The sequence below is a fragment of the Kryptolebias marmoratus genome, linkage group LG21 (genome assembly GCF_001649575.2).
Source record: "Kryptolebias marmoratus isolate JLee-2015 linkage group LG21, ASM164957v2, whole genome shotgun sequence".
NCBI lineage: Eukaryota > Metazoa > Chordata > Actinopteri > Cyprinodontiformes > Rivulidae > Kryptolebias > Kryptolebias marmoratus.
The window spans coordinates 12,418,496-12,435,251 of record NC_051450.1 but is presented as its reverse complement, the minus strand read 5'-3'; the positions used below and the strand labels follow the sequence as shown (position 1 = coordinate 12,435,251).

At 39.2% G+C, this 16,756-nt stretch overlaps 1 protein-coding gene across 1 annotated transcript in view; it reads left to right on the top strand.

Annotated features, from left to right (window-relative positions):
* The window catches only part of LOC108230523 (protein disulfide-isomerase TMX3), a 35,099-nt gene that overhangs the window by 4,618 nt on the left and 13,725 nt on the right, over positions 1–16,756 (top strand). The window contains exons 6-12 of the mRNA XM_017406830.3: positions 3,687–3,767; positions 4,206–4,305; positions 4,455–4,532; positions 5,540–5,606; positions 10,986–11,084; positions 15,398–15,455; positions 15,665–15,718. Coding sequence (XP_017262319.1) covers positions 3,687–3,767; positions 4,206–4,305; positions 4,455–4,532; positions 5,540–5,606; positions 10,986–11,084; positions 15,398–15,455; positions 15,665–15,718 — 537 coding nt within the window. The remainder of the gene's footprint in view (positions 1–3,686; positions 3,768–4,205; positions 4,306–4,454; positions 4,533–5,539; positions 5,607–10,985; positions 11,085–15,397; positions 15,456–15,664; positions 15,719–16,756) is intronic.

Here is a 16,756-nt window from a genome sequence, read left to right as displayed (position 1 = left end):
CCATCGAAGAGCATGAGCTCCCTCCCTTGATGACAGAAGGAGACTTGATTTAGAGTTCATTTCCCCCTGAGCTCATTAAGCCCTGTGGGCTGATGCAACCTTGGCAATCCTTAATGCACTCTGCATGTTGGAGGAGCGTGACTACGACCACCTTCCATGGCTGGAACTCAATTAGAAAAAGTCAATTATTATTATTATTTTTTTTCCAATGGAGGTGCAATAATTTAGATTAAACAGATATTTGTCATAAATTAGCTTTTTCTCGTTGTGGTTTTGTCAGAAAACTTTAGAAGCTGGATTATTGTTGCTGCTATCAGATTCTGGACGCAAACTTATATTTAACATCACCTTTAATGAGCTAAATTAAGGCTTCAACTAATGTTTGTTCTTACTACTTATGAAGAACTTACTCAACTATAAATATATATAATAACTGAAAATATCTTTGAGAAGTTTCTTTGAGCAGATCTACAGGGAAAAAAGTACCATAATGGTCATCTCTTTTACTTTAAAGTCATAGTTCAGATTTTTTGAAGTGGGGTTCTTTGGAAAGGTTATGAACATTTACCGTTTTACATGTTGTTGCTCTTTGAACGACCACGATTTGGAAAAACAAAGTTTTAATTCTTGTCGACGTGACAAGACAGTTTTTGCAAAGTAGCCTTTTTTGTTTATTGTTTCTAAAAATATCCTTATAAACACAGAACTGTTTTTTTTTAGAAATGTCTTCGTCCACATGGAAACACTGAAAACGTACAACCAAACCCAAAATGCTGCAGTAGCTGTTCCAGGGCTGTTTGTGGTGCTGTAACGCTGCCACAAAATTACACCAAAAACAGTAAACCAGGCACTTTGGCCACCTCGGTGTAATTTCTGAATGGACCGAGGTGGAAAGGGGGGGGATCAAAGCCAACCCAACCCTGATGCGATGTAGTAACGGAGCTGAAACGCTTGACGTGTGAAAAGGCAAGCTGGCTTTGCAGCTCATTAATGTGATGAAGTGATCAAATATGGTCCGATTAAACAACGCCAAACAGGTTCATTACCGGGGAAGATTGATGATGACGCACAGCAACTTTGCATTTTGTTGAAAAAAAATTAGTTAACTGCACAGAAAACCGTTTAACTGAATTAATTTGTCATGTTTTGAAAACAATACAAGGGAGCTGTCCGTCACACATGTAACACGCTGCGCCTCTGGTTCCGCAATGCTGCCTTCAGTTCTGAAAAGCTCATGTCTGCGCAGGACGTGGCCGGCTTACATGGGGGATTTATGAACCCTCAGAGGCAGCCTAAAGATGGATTGGTCAAAAATGAGCGCATGAAATAATTAAAAAAAAAATCCATTTTGGGCTCCTAAAATGCCATTTTTGTGTGGTCACAAGGCTAAAATTATGAAAAAAAACCCACCGATTTTTTTGCATATTTACAAAAAACAAAACATTCCTTTAAAGACAGCCCCTGAATCTGACAGCAACGTGAAGGTTTACAAAATAGCATTTTCACGAACCACTATAAAACTTTTGAAATTGTAGTTTTAAGAGTCCAGCAATCCACTTTGGTCTTGGCCCCACTCAGGCGAGTTGTTAGCTTGGCAATCTGGTCAGTGTGAAACTCCATTTCACCAAACTGAGGCTGTTCAAAGAACTATCGACAGCGGGTAACATAACCTTACTGGAAAAAAACTATCTGAACTATTGATTTAAAGTGGACTGATGGTGCCTGTTGGGGTTTGTTGAGCTGCTAAACTCAAAGTATTTTAGCAGTCTTCGAAGTTTGCTATAAGAGAGTCTGAAATTGCAACAGAGAAATTGTAAATAAAAGACAGTGCTGTTTTTTATCTGACAGATGTTATTAGGGGGAGAATTACTTGAGCTAATGAAAAGTTAACAGTCACTCAATTAACCATGCACGCTTCACTTCACGGGACAGTGTTTTTTAAAAATAAACATTTTAAACCTGATTGTGTGTGTGGAAGACCAAACCAGGCTTCACTTTTGACAGCTAAGAACAGAAACATGAGCTCACTGTGAGATCCAGCTCGTTGACACTCATTATTTAAGAACATTCGGCTTCTTGGATTCTTGATTTCGGCTGGTACGAGAGTCAGAATTGAGTCAAACAGTAGAAGTTGGTAGTTGTAGGAGTTTTTTTCTTGGCTCACATTATGGCCCTCGATACCAGCTGAGCTCTGTTTAAATGCCACAGCGTTCTGATGCTGACTGTGCACGCCCGATGGCTCCTACCAGCAGGAGAAGATGCCATTTCACAGAACACCGACACGTTGACTCCACTTGCCGTCACGGTCTCTCAGTCCCACACAGCACCTTTGGGGTACGTTAGAAAATATTAGTCTCAGCATTAACACGCAGCTGAGAGGTCTGCAGCTGGAGTCTGATCAATGAAATTACAACCAAATGTGGGAAGATTATATATTCTTTTGTACATCTTTCTGACTTATCTGTTTATGGGAGGCAAATTCTAATTTCATATCCTTTTTTTCCCAGAAGCTCCCAAAATATAGTAGCATTTTGCTTCGGCTCATTGTCCATCTGAACTATCTGTGAAACGCTTTGCAAACAACTTTGCAGCATTCGATTGAATCCGAGCTGATGCTTTACCCCTAAACGCATCACAAAATCATCCTTTTGCTGCCGTTTCATCATCAATATTGCGACAGGAAGCCCTGCCTGCTCCTGCTGTCACACAGCCTCCATGTATTCGCAGATAATGATATCTGCTTTTAATGAGTTGTTCTTTTTTTTTCCTTTCCTTCAGGCATTCTGCTGCAGGTTGTAGTTTTATCTGTTAGACAAAGGCTGTTTCAGAATTGGTCAGGCTTTTTAAGGATGTTAGTTTTGCTTGAACTCTTTTTGGTCTTGAGGTTCATGAATCTCTGTTTTTGCTCTTGTAGTGTTTTCTTTTCATGGATAATATGAGCACCGTGTGGCCCTTTTTTTATATGGCTTGATGTTTTTTCTGCTGTTTTTTTTTTAAATTTTTTTGTTCCTGTGGAAATTCAGGTGTTTCATGTTGCTGAGCACATCAGTGTGTCCTTTTTTTTTCTGGAACGTAGTACCCAGTTGATTTGACCACTCCTGCTGTCTCTTTCATGGGTTTCCTTTGTTGTGGCACTGGAAAAAGACAGCTTTTATATCTTCTGCTACTTTGATCTGAAGAAGATTATTAAAACATAAATTTTTAAAAAGTTCTTCATGCAGTTGGAATGAAGATGGGCTCAAACTAAAGTTAAGATTTGCTACCTTGATAAAACTGTAACTTGGTTACGTTTTGGGAAACGGCTACAATAACTATTATTTTCTTTTCTTTTTTATGTGACGATAAGAACCTAACTGTATTAGGTGGTAAATTACTGGATAAAAACCGAGAAAAGCAGCCAGAATAGTTGATCTTTACCATTTAATGATGGTAAACAACCACGTATTCTCAATTAAATAAAGTAACTGTTAGATTAAACTGCCTAGTTCAGCTTTGCCTCTTCTGTGAAATTGTCTGTTTACTAAACAAGTTTTTTTTTAAACAGTATATTTAATGAATGATAAATGTGCCACAGTTATTTTTCCGGTCCATGTTGTTTTATGCAAATATTTAATGTAATTCCATTGGAGCAGAATAAGGAAGAAGTGGACTCTCACTCTTGTTTTGTACTTGTCTCCACTTTTCAGGTTAAAGGGCGATCTCGCCTACAGCTACAAGGGACCAAGAACAAAAGATGATATTGTGGAGTTTGCCAGCAGAGTGGCGGGGTGAGTTACAGGCTCCAACAAAATGACACGAAACTAAGAGCCGAGCAGAACTTCCCTAATTTCAAAGGGAGACATGCTGCACTAATGAAATCCGTCCAAGCCAGCTTATCAATGCAGGCCATATTTGTTTCATAGCTCAATGGATTTCTGCCTCTGATGCTCCACTTTAAGCTACTGTATCAACTAAGCCTGACAGATTTTCTCCTCCTTGAGGGGACTCAGGCTCGATCCATGACAGAGGGGATGATCAAAAGCTTGGCCTTGAGTTCAGTCCAGAGAAGCGCGTTGTTTTCAAATCTCCACTGGGTGGCCCCATCAGCACAGAAGGAAAAACTCGGCCGCCTCACATGCTTTCCGTGCGCCACGCTCGTCCTGCTTAGGTTTTGATTTAAATACTCATGAAAGCAGATGAATTGTTGTGGGTTTTATTTTTTCCAGACCAGCCGTTCGAGCACTTCCAAGCAAGCAGATGTTTGAACACATGATGAAACGGCATGATGTTCTTTTCGTGTACGTCGGTGGGGAGTCCCCGCTCAAAGTAAGCACCATTTGTGTCACTCACACAGAAATCAAGATGTTTTTGTTCCAGCCTTCTTCAGCACAATACAAAGTTAAACATACAAGCTGTCTAAGACCTTTTAAATGTATTGAAAGCTGTCTAAAACTTTATTTTATTTTTAATTGCAGGAGAAGTACAATGATGTAGCATCTGAGCTTATTGTCTATACTTACTTCTTCTCAACCTCAGAGGAATCCCTACCAGAGGTACGTGTACGTTATTATCTACATTAGGAATAAATTACACTTCTAGATGATTCAACTCCCATTAAAAAGTATATTTAGGTTGTACAGGCTTGCAGGTTTTTGCAAAGATCTTGAACCACTTCATTTCTTTATATTTGCTTCAGAGTTCTTGCAATCTTTTAAAGTATTGTTAAAACAGCATTTTGTCATTTTTGGCATTTTTTAAAAATAATTTTCTGTCCAGTACCTGAACATTTTCAGAGGAAGGTTTGTTTGTTTGTTTAAGTAACTTAACACTGGCTCATAAAGCATTTGGGTGTAAAAAAAAAAAAAAAAAAAGAAAAAAGGCTCCTAAACTCAAGGGATGAACCAATTCTTTATCTACACTGAAGAAATAACTCATTTTAAATGGCACCTTTAGTCATTTTGTTACCAACTTCTTGCAAAGGCAAGCATAAAATGATACTTTTGCAATAGGAATATGATTTCAAAAATCTATTAATGAACAGCTTGTCATATCTTGGTGTGGCTTGTATAAAAGCCTTAAAAACTCGACAAGTGAAGAAGAAGAGAAGAAGCAGCAGGGGACTGTTATCTGACAGGGGACAGGACACAACTGAGTTTATCTATTAGGTGTTTTGGCTTTTATTTGGAAATTATCTTGTTGGAGCAAGAAAACTTTATTCATTTAGTCAGTCAGACTGTTATCTTCAGCAGTTTAGTTCCACCTATAAATAGGAACTAATTGTGTTTCTGTGACAGACTTGTAGAAGCAATGTGCTGAAGACCCAATTTAAAACTGGTTTCTTTGCTAACTTTTCTTTCCTGTGTCCACACAGCACTGGTTCATCCCTTGTGTTTAAGTGTTTAAAGTATAAGTTTTGTGTTAACCTTATAAAATATTCCTATTAAAAGGATCAAATGCAAGAACGGCCAATTTTAAAGGAAAAACTTGAAATGACCTTAAGATTGCCTGAAGAGCTATTGATGGAAAGCATTTTAAAAGATAAAAACGTTGTTTTCCACAGTCAGTGTCTTTGTCAGAGCTTCCTGCGGTTGTCGTCTTCAAGGATGGAGGCCATTTTACCTATGATGGTGAGTTTTTTTTTGTTATCTTTGACCAAAGCTGTCTTGGAAATCCGACTGTTCGTTCCATCTGTTCCCAGTGTTCTTTGTGTGACGTCTTCGTCCTGTATTTTCCCATTCCGGCTGCTGGTCTTTCATTTTCCTCACCACATTGACTGATGTTGTGCCTGGCTCATCATACAGCAGCCAAGGCTCTGCCCACTTTTATAGTGGTGTGGTTAGGCCAGTGATGTTGTGGTGGTTTGTCTCTGGGCGGACATACATAGCACGCCTGGGTGTTTGTACAGATCTGAGCGGGCATGGACGACCAAAGTTTTAGAACAAAAAAAAAAGATTTATCAAATTTGAGCAAACTTTGCAGCAGATCAGAGCTAAACAAGTTGATATAAGAAGTTGAAGCTTCCTATCGTAGCAGTGTTAGTTGACCACATTTCTTCATAGTATCTTGTAAGTCAGCGCAGCTCTGGGTTTTAGCTGAGAGCCGGAACCGGAAGGGAAGAGCGTCGAGGCACAGCGCCAGCACAAACGGGCCCCAGTAGTGGCTGTTTGGAAGGTTAGGTGCGCGGTCTATCACCCGGAGAGCGAAATCCATCTCCGCCGCCGCCTTAAACTTCACATGTGTCTGCTCCACCTGACCGTTACAGAAGGCGGGCTTCGTGCTCCAGAACCGCAGCAGCAGAGGCTCGCCACAGCAGACGCTGACGACAAAAACGCCACTCTCTGCCGAGTCCTCCAGGACCCTGATGCAGAGGATGTGGTGAATGCCTTGCATCGCCATGGTTACGGTGCATTAAACTTGTCAAAGATAAAGAACGTGGTAAAATGACTTGGCTGTGTCCTTGCCTTTCTCTCTCTCTCAGTTCTTCAGAAACTGTTTTAAGAAACAAAAACATTCCTAATATGAAGTATTGTGGCTCACAAATAGACCGCATTAAATATGTCCTACTTACAACGACAGTCGAAAAGAAATTTGTCCTCTTCAGAAAATGGCTCAGCTGTTTCTTTTTGTTTATCTTTTTTTAAACTTTTGTTGAGGTCTCTCTGCTGTGGTGTATTTCTCAGGCAACCGATCTCCATGAAATTCCTCTGACCGGACAATAAATAATAAAATAAATGTGTCTAAGCCACCTTTATGGTTTTCAGCTGCCCTCATTTTGCATAATGTTCTGTCAGAAACTTTCCTTATCTAATGTTATTTGGCTAAACCTCCCAGACACATTTGCATAGGCACTCAGTGACATAGTTTTATGCCGAAGCTGTGATGCTTATTCAAGTGTGAGGATATTATACTGCACGACTTACGTATTCAATGTTTTATGAGCCTCGCTGTTTTGTTTTTTTTGTTGTTTATCTGGTGGTTTTAAAGGCTGCCACGTCGCAGAATATGCAAACAACTTTCATCGCGTTTGTTTTTGCAACTTGTGAAGAAGCAGATTTAAAATATTAGAAATTCACGTCACACTTCGTGTTCTTGCTATGTTTAAAAAAAAACAGAACAGGTCCCACTGAGCTGAGCCACCCTGTCCAAACCCCACCTCTCTCCTTGTGTAAAATGATATTTGACATATTGTTGTTTAAGCTTTGATTACTGTAATGCACACTCTCAAACTGCGACATCCCTTTTAAAGAACGGCATTAAAGTATAGTTTAGTACGAAGGCTCATACATAATGAATTACTGAAACGCACAGTGATGAACTGCTGTATGGTCTGTACTGTTGTTGTGCTTCAGGCACTGAGGGGTTTTGATCATTACACATTTCCAAGTAAAGATACTGGCCAACATGCTAGTTTTATGTTGAAGGATTTAGCGTTCCTTGAAGGAATGCACATCACTCGCTGCCCTTCATGCCAAATGTTAATCAGTTGTAAATACACATCCAGTTGTTTTTTTATTTTTGTTGCAGTGCATTGAGATATTTTGCTACAGAAAAAGTTGACTCAAATTGTTATTGGCAACATTTTAATTGTTTAATTGGTTCTAGGGCTCACTCTCAGCTTCTACCACACCACATTTTAGGTCAGCATCTGTAAATATGACTGCGTTAGAACCATTTTGTTGTGGTTTAATGTCAGTGGAACCCATCATGAATCAAGTTAATTAGTTGTAAATGTACCTACACATTCTGCAAATGTCATAAAATTCATCCCGTTGTTCTTGAAATATTTTGCTAACAGATAGACCCACACAAATACACGGGCATGGACATTATCCCCCACCTTTTGCCGTAGCATGTTTTTGTGGCAGTCTGTAAACACATTTAGAGTTGCGATTCACTCTTCTCATGGCTCCACGTGACGCTTCCTGCTCACCTACATGCTCCATTTATGGAAATGTTCATAAAGGTGGCAGCTGCGAGGCAGAAGACCTTTGCACATGTTCATTGGATGCATTTAAAGTAGAGGCTGATTAACGCGTCACGGCAGTGATGACAAGTTGAGATCGCGCTTTAACGGGTGATACTGCAATGGCGCTGCTTAGATAAGATCTGTAGCTCGCCGATTATTTGTATATAGGTGACATGTTGGATTAAAGATTAAACTCTAGTTGTGATAGATTTGCCTAAAGTCATAAAAAGCCTCTGAGGCTGAAGAATGAGGCAAATGTGAAAGGGACAAAAACTGCAGTTCCTTGAGCAGATGTTTGAACTTGGTTTTAAAAATGAATCAGCCAAGAGTATTTATTTTTCTATTACTCTTTTGACTAATTCACAGACTAGTACCCGTTCTCCTCCTCCCTTAACTCAATTTGTGACAATTCTGATGTGTGTCATTATTTGTGTATGCGTATGATCCTACACTGATCACAGTTATGTGGGCTAATTCACATTTATGTTAAACTCTGAGATGTCACACTCAAAGCAGTGCTCTGAACAACTCTCAGCTACGACCACATCAGACTTCAGCTCAGTAGCTGTAAAGTTGACGTAGTTATAGCCATTTTTGTGTTGGCTAATATCAATTAGCTGTGGCAGCCATGTTAAATTGGATTGACTCAAAAGGTAATTAGTTGTAGATGTACATCAAATGATTACTTTCTGAAAGTTTCATTAAGTCTTCCTAGTAGGTCATGAGATATTTTATTAACAGATCGCTGTCACCACACACACAGATATGGGCAAAAACATTGTTTGCATTAGCCTTTCAGTGGTGGGTGATAATTATAACTGATAGAATACAAACTTTTTTCTTTGCTTGAATTAGAAATGTCACTCTATCTTTAAAATAAAGTGTTTTACTGTGAAAATCAAAGCACTTCTCTATACAACTTTTATATAACATCGAAGTGCACCAGTTTTTTACGACAAACACTTCGTCTCCAAACTCTGAACATAAAATAACTTGCAGCTGTTCCTAAAATATTACTTGGGAGAAAAAGCTGTTAGCTTATTAAATCATTCATATTTTTACCCTCATCTACCTCCTGTGTTTTGACTCATCTTTGATGGCGCTACCTTTCTCCTTGCTTGTTCTCCTACGCGACTCCCAGTGCTTCTGTTTCTTTCTATTTGCATAGTCTTGGAGGTCTTCTGTGCCATTAACCTTCATCCTCGAGAAGTGTCAGAGCTCCTTCCCACCTCTGCTCCAAACTCTGACACGGGGATCATCCTCCCCCCCCCTCCCGCTGTCTGTTTTTATTCTCCCTCCTGCCCCTCATCTCTGCACGTCGTCTCCTGCTGTGTGAACTCTTGGCTGACAGGCTCCTGTAGGGCAGCGTGAAATTTCTGAGGCCCTGCGCTCGGGGCGAGAGCAGCTCTAATTTGTTTCAAGGTGAAGTGAGTTGAGTCAGTGTAGGAGAGCTTCATCAGACCGTACAACCTCCCCCCCACCCTCGTTCTGCTGCTTCTGGGGGGAAAATTTGGGCATGCTGCATGCTGTCTATAAAGCCACAACATCTGTGGAAAAGAAGTCTTTGGAATGTCTGCTAGATCGACTGACTCAGCAGGCTTTACAACCCGGCTCGTCTGCCTTCGCAGCAGCGCTGAAAACAGGTTCTCAAACTACTGTAGGGCAGCGTGAAATTTCAACTTTAAGGATTTAAAAGCTTGTTCAAGGTTTTAAGTTGTCATGTTCTGCATTATGCTCCCAGCTCCTCCGAGGCTTCGCAGCGCAAGATTTGTGTTAAAAGTCATCAGTGTTCTTGTAATTACTTTAATGGTAGCAGAAAGGTCGTGATAACTTATTACCGTGTCATAATGAGGTCCTGGCTACTTTTGTCGTTAATTATGAGCATCCTGTAGCCTTTTCCCACTCTGCCTTTTTTTTTCTTCTTTTTATTAAACCCTAACATCGTTTTTACTACCAGCGACTTTTTTTTTTCACGTTGCCTCCAGATGTTAGTGGAGAAACAATGGGGTTCACATTCAGGAAGAAAACTGATTCTTCTCATCCTTTTTATCATCTGCCGCCCAAAGACAAAAAGGTTTTTGCTTGTGTGTGTGTGTTTCTGTGTCTATCTGTTACCAAAATATCTCATAAACCATTAGACACTTTTTACTGAAACTTCTACAACTAACTTCTTTCAATAATATGGCTGTAATATTATTATTACAATATGGCTGCCACAGCAAATCAGGATTAGCCAACACAAAAGTGTCTAGAATTTAGTCAGTTTTACAGATATTGAGCTGAAATTTGATGTGGTAGTAGCTGAGAGTCATTCACAACACACACTTTGAGCGTGACATCTTGTCATATTGTATAAGATTTCATCATTTATCGAAAAAAGATGGCCTTACTCTAAAGATGGTGTGTAATATTCATTCCTTCAAAAAACATTTAATGGCCTTTAATTTCAAGTGTTTCTTGCACCATTTTTTTTTTTTTATTTAACGAGATGCAATTTTCTAAATTTATTCCATAAAATACAGTAAAGCCTTCACCTAAATAAAAATGTTTTTTTTTCTTGCTTTTCAAGCACAACATTGATAATAGTTGTCAAAATCAATGCAGGAGGGAAAACAGAACCGCTGGCTGTAAATGGTATATTTTTGACAACCTGTTATTTGATAAATAAAACAAAATACGAGGGGGGGATTGCAAACAGACCAGCTTAAAAAAGGTTTTTGTTACATTTGTTGGTTTACATCTACACCGATTCTCTATTTGCTCACCCTGAATCAAACTATTGTGTTGTTTATGACCCTAAATAGCCTTCCTGTCTACTTCAGGCTGCTTTGATCATTGTTTAGCTGCCCTGTGTCTTTGAATGCTCCACTTGAGTCTTACTTTTCACCCCCCGATGAGTTGCACGCAGCAAACATTGTGATCTTCTGGCAGTCCAGCAGTCAATACATCGGTCTGCCTTGCTTTTGATATTGACAGGCTGAATGTCTGAAAGCCGCTCTGTCCTTCTGTTTTTGAATGATTCGGTCTCCTTGTGTTGCAGAATACGAGGATGGTGTCTTGTCATCGTGGGTGAACAAAGAGCGCTTTCAAGGATACCTTCAGATCGATGGCTTTACGCTGTATGAGCTCGGAGAAACAGGTGGCGTATTCCGTTTTCATACATAATACAACTCCCAAATTTCATTCTCGTCTTTTAGTTGTGCTTTTGTTTGTCTAAAAATCGTTATTTTGCAACAAAGTTCATAGTTTTTTGTATTCACACTATTGACTTCTATAAAACTTCACTAAACATTTATCTGGGACTATTGTTTCCTCAATAGTTAGATAGTTTTTTTTAGTTTTTTTTTTAGATTAAATATTTCCCACACAGCAGTGCAAATCCTCACAATATTCATTTTATTCCTATAAAGTAAAGAAAAGTAGAAAATGCTTACATATCAAATTCAAATTTGGGACATGTTTAGTATTTTTTTCTTGCTTTTTTCCCTCTCCTATGCTTTGCCAGAATAAATTCAAGTCAGTGTTTTTTTCCCTGAGCCTAATTTGAATTATTTTATTTTAACTTGTGCATAAACTGTGCATTTTATTGTTGTTTTTTGTGCCTTTGGGTCTTTTTTTTACTCTTTTACGACCAGGGAATTAAAGTCACTCGTAAGCATTTTCGAACTGCATATTAAATACAAGCATTCATCATTTGAATCGTGTCAGCACAATTTTATTATATAATGAACTCCCTAATGTTTACCAGCCTCACCCTCAAATGTGTGGTCAACATGTGGCAGCTTTAAAATAAAAAAAATGAATAAGATATTAACATTCAGAGCAGCTGTTATCAGGAGTCCATGTAGGAATACCTGCCTTACTTTGGTATTTAGGCTGCGTTTAAAAAAAGGGGAAAAAAAAGAAAAGTCTCCTTGCCCTCCAGAAATAGCCCATATTCTTGTTCAAATACAGTTTTCCTTGAAAAGGTAATTTAAGTGCAAGATGGAAATACAAACTGCCTCTTAAACAGCAGTAAATTGGTGCTCTGTGCAGAAAAGCTGTGCTTTTCTAATATTAGGTACAGCATTTTCCCTTTTTACTGAGAACACTGAGGCGGTTGTGGATCAGCGGTGGCCCTCTAACTGGAAGGTTGGTGGTTTGATGCCCAGCCCTCCATGTGTCGAAATGCTTTTAGGCAAGAGACTAAACCCCCCATGCTGATAAGCTAATTGGTGTGTGATTCTAGGGGTAAAACATGTAGTATATGTAATAAAAAGCCCTGTGTGAATGTGAATAGGAAACGCATTATAAAGCATTTTGTACCATCTAAACAAGCTTTAAAAGGTCCTATTTAGGTTCTTAATATTTGATGCCCTGCAGGTGGTTGGATGCTGCTGAAATGATTTGCTTTCTTGCTGATCTACGCCAAACTTGGTGCTTAGTAATAACATCTGTGCTTATAAAATACTCTGTGTGTCATGTTAATTGGATAAACAATGCGTGACTGATTGAAAATTTGCAGTTTAGGTTGATGTGAATGTGTGGAGAAATGAATAAATAAATACAAAAAATGCCAGCCGCCTTGTTGCTGAAGTGTCTTCAACCTTTTCAACCAAGTATCAATTTTCATGCACTGGGGCTCAGTGCAGCCGGTGGGATGACATTTTATGCTTGAAAATCCCCTATCCCACACTTCATAAGTCATAAGCAGACAGAACTCAGTGCCCACATCTAAATACTGGCATGACGGAAATCAGCGAAGAGCCTGAAACTGTAAATTAGATCTTTTATGTGCCATGATTTAAGGGACCAAAACACAGACCGAGAGATGAAGCAGTTGCATATTGAAGTAAAATCTATTTGAATATATTAGATCAGTTCTCTTTTCATCGAGGTGGATAGAAATATTGTTTTCCAGAGGTGGAAATAACCACAATAACACAAAAACTTATTTATTACCATAATAAAATGTTTGTACTTGTGCACAAATTCTTTTTGTTTTCCATTCTGTTTGACCCCTGAATCTCACTGCATATTAATACGGGATTTACACACCAAACCAGTCGGTAAACATTATCAGCTGGGTAAACAATAAACTCCCTAACCCAGTGGATTAGATGGGGGAGCTGCTTTAGCAGATTTCAGGAAGTATGATGCGAGTTCTCGGATGGATGTATTAAATTAGATTACATCACTGCACAAGAGCGAACACGTCTTTTAAGCTTTCACCAGAAACTCTTTTTTTACCTCGGAGGACGTGATCGTTTATGACGGATTCACAAACGCTTTATGGTGCATTAAAACGTGAAGCAAGATTTTATTCATAAAACCTTTCAAGCAGTAGGTGATCATGGCTTTGGATGTTATGAATCCTTGACACCTTAACATGCGTGACGATGTATAATCAAGTCAAAAGAAAACCAGGCTTGTGTTTCTGTAGCTTTACCTCATCTGTGGGTCACAAATGACCCAAAACTTTATGCACGGAGGCTTGATGTAAGAGGACAGCAGGCTGAGAAAATGATGAAGTTCTCCTAATAAGATTGGAAGAGAAGAATTATTTTAAAATGTCTGTGCAGGTGTAGCAAAGAGACACTCAAAGTGTTTGAAGTAATGAGAAATATGCACAGACTGAGGATTATTTTCCGCTATCATTTAATTTAGCTAGCAGGTTCATGCTGCTGCTGATAAGATTTTATTTAAGGCTTTTAGATTGTAGTTGATAAGTTTACTGGTGTTTAATAAGTCTAATGGTTTCCATATTCATAGTTCTGCTGTCAGTGGTTTTTTTTTTTTTTATTAGCAAGACTTTAAAAAGTACAATTTGGATCAACACAGTTGATTCTTCATAGAGTTACAAACCGCTGGAGTGGGACTTTAGATTTATTGAACTCTAAAACTGCTCAAGGGAATTTTCTACCAATAATAAAGTCCCCACCCCCTCAAAAAAGGCAACAGTAAAACATTTCGTCTTCCTACATTTTTTGGACTTTTGAACTGAGTGTGCAAGATGTACTTAACATTGACATATTTTACCTGTGGGCTCCCCAAAAAGTATTTATTCATTTGTTTATTTTTGAGTAGTTTTTTTTGTATGCTGTGAACCACAGAAAAAGTGATCTTTTATTTAAAACTATATCCCCATTACTCTTTTCATTCCAGCTTTTTTAAAAAAGTGAATAAAAAAAAAACCAACAACTCATCACCATGTAGACAAAACATAATTATTTTGGGTTTAAAATGCTTGTAATGAAATTCAATTTTCATTTTCAGTAAATGTAGCTTTTTTGAAAATTGGTTTTGTGTTTGTTACATCTGGAGATTTTATAATCAGATGTAGAATCTTTTATTAAAGACTATAATGTTATTAGACTGCAGTGCTACATTTATCACACTGTTACTGTAATTACTGTCACTTTTTCTATCAAGTGAAAAGCCTGTGGCACTTTAATGACTCTACCTGTAATATGTGAAAAGCATATGTGCATTTCGAACTTCACTGTCGCAACACAGAGAACGTTTAACCATGAAAGGGAATGTAAACACTTTTACTACTCAGGCGCTGTTTGAAGGGGTGTTTTTAGTCTCTAAATCACAAAAGAAACAATTTAATTTACAACAGGAACACCATTTATACAAGACTTAAATGTTTTTTTGTTTTACTTCAGAAAAGCTTATCCTTGACTTAAAGCTTACAGTGATGTAGCAAAATCCCAGTACACCTTCTGACAGCACAAAGATGAATGATGTTTATGGCTGATTATTCCAGCTCCGTAGAAAAAAAAAAATCCTGCTACTGCAACAGCAGATCCTGTGCACCTTGTTAGGTGTTCAAAAACTGCACAGAGTTAATTATGCGTATTCCCGCAGGTGGAACTCCCGTGACGCGGTAGTGCGGAGGGAAAACACCGACACGCCAGAAATGAACATTTCTCTTCTGCGCTTCCTTGTTTCCTAAACAGTCCCAGACCTTGGTGGAGTTGAGCTATTTTGAATGCATGTTGAGGTGATTGTGATACCCGCACTTCTTCCGTGTTTGCTGTTTCTCCTTCTCTTGATGCGAGGCCATCCGTTCACTTTACGTAACCTCTCCGCAGCAGTGAGCAGCAGGGGGCAGGCTGGCACTCTCATCCAATCGTTTGTTGGCTTCCAGCCTCAAAACATACCAGTTTGAATAGGAAATAATTTAAGTTTAGTCACAAGACTTTTTTTTTTTTTTTTTTTTTAAGACCTATCTGTCATGTCATGGGCTTTGGGTTTTGAATAGCACCTAAATAGCTCTTACACCAAAAAAAGCACAAACAGGCCCACTTTTAATCTTTAAGTGATTAATGAATAAACCCACCGCTGTGCCTCTTTGTGCCCGTTGTGAGGTGATCTCCCACAGAGCATCTAAGTGGCCTGCTGTTGTCTCCGCAGCATCTTTTTGTGTGTCCGATTGTAATTTGTGACTCTTGTCTGCGACCTCAGGCAAGCTGGTGGTGATCGCGATCATCGATGAGAAGGACCCCACAGAGGAGAGCAGCAGGTACAAAGAGCGCCGAAATTAAAAAGCACGGCTGTTTATAAATTGCTCCCACACGTCCCCACAATAGCTGCATTTAGGTGTGTGGCTTTCAAATAAAGAGATAAGACTCGCCGTTATTGTTTGGCGCTTCCCACAAATTGCTGCCACCAGCTAAATAAAGATAGACTGTGACTTATGTGGGTTTTCACTCTCTTCTCATTTGCTTTTAGATTAAAGACCTTGATGCAGAGGGTGGCGAAGGAATACAGAGAACATTTTAACAGGTGAGGCACGGATATGCGATGAGGTCAGAGATGAAAATCCAATTTATACATTTATTCTAGGACGGTATACTCACTGGGGAGCGCCGCCTGTCTATTCACAAGCAACTTTTTGCCGTTGTCAGGGCACGTCTGTTTTTTTGTAGCGGTTCAGTAGAAAGGTAATTATGTGAAATGTCAGCTTCCAAATATAGGTGTTCTTTTCAGCTGTCAATCACAAGCAACTCAGCTTTTATTAATGCATAATTTTCTATTATTTTTTTTCCCCCCTCCATCTCCCCTTTGACAAAACAACTTGGAATGGGGTGTTTATGATATGCGCTGTGTTGTTTGACTTTTTTTTTTCCTGTGCTGGGGAGAAACTGCGTTACAAGGCAAATGAGCAACGCTAAAAATACAGAGCGTATAATTTCATGGCAGGTATTTTTGCTCTTATAGTTGAAAGAAAGCTGTCGAAGGCTGATGATGCACGAGCTAGGGTGTTTAACAAAGGACTATTGAATGAAGTGCTAATTTGGTAAGAACAATCGGTGGGTCATCCTTTAACTAGAGGACTCAGGTTAAAGCGAGCATGTGCTCTGCTGAAGTGTCTGCTGCTTTTGGAATAAAGACGTGCTTCTCAAAGTGCCATGATCAAAGGATTTCTGCCTCTCCAGGCATTCCCATTAGGGCTGATTGAATTACACAGATCTCTATCATCAATTACACCACTATCTGCCACGCTACCTTGTGCTGTTTTTTTTTGAAGACGTCCGAGTTTGCGGTTCCCGCTGAGATCAGAGCTGCCTGCAGTGTTCTGACACACCTAAGCGGTACTTGTAATTACAAGTCGCCGACTGGAGTGTCGCCCCTGATGCTAGGTGGAGGCAGTACAGGGAGTGAAGAGATCACAGGAGATGACTGACATTTCAAGGAACTGATGCTGTTTGATGTAGTAATCAGTGTTGTGGCATTCAGCTCACCCACCATTTGTGGCATTTGTGTGTGTGTGTGGAGTGGGGAGGGGCACATGGTTGCATTTGTGCAAATTGGACTTGTGGG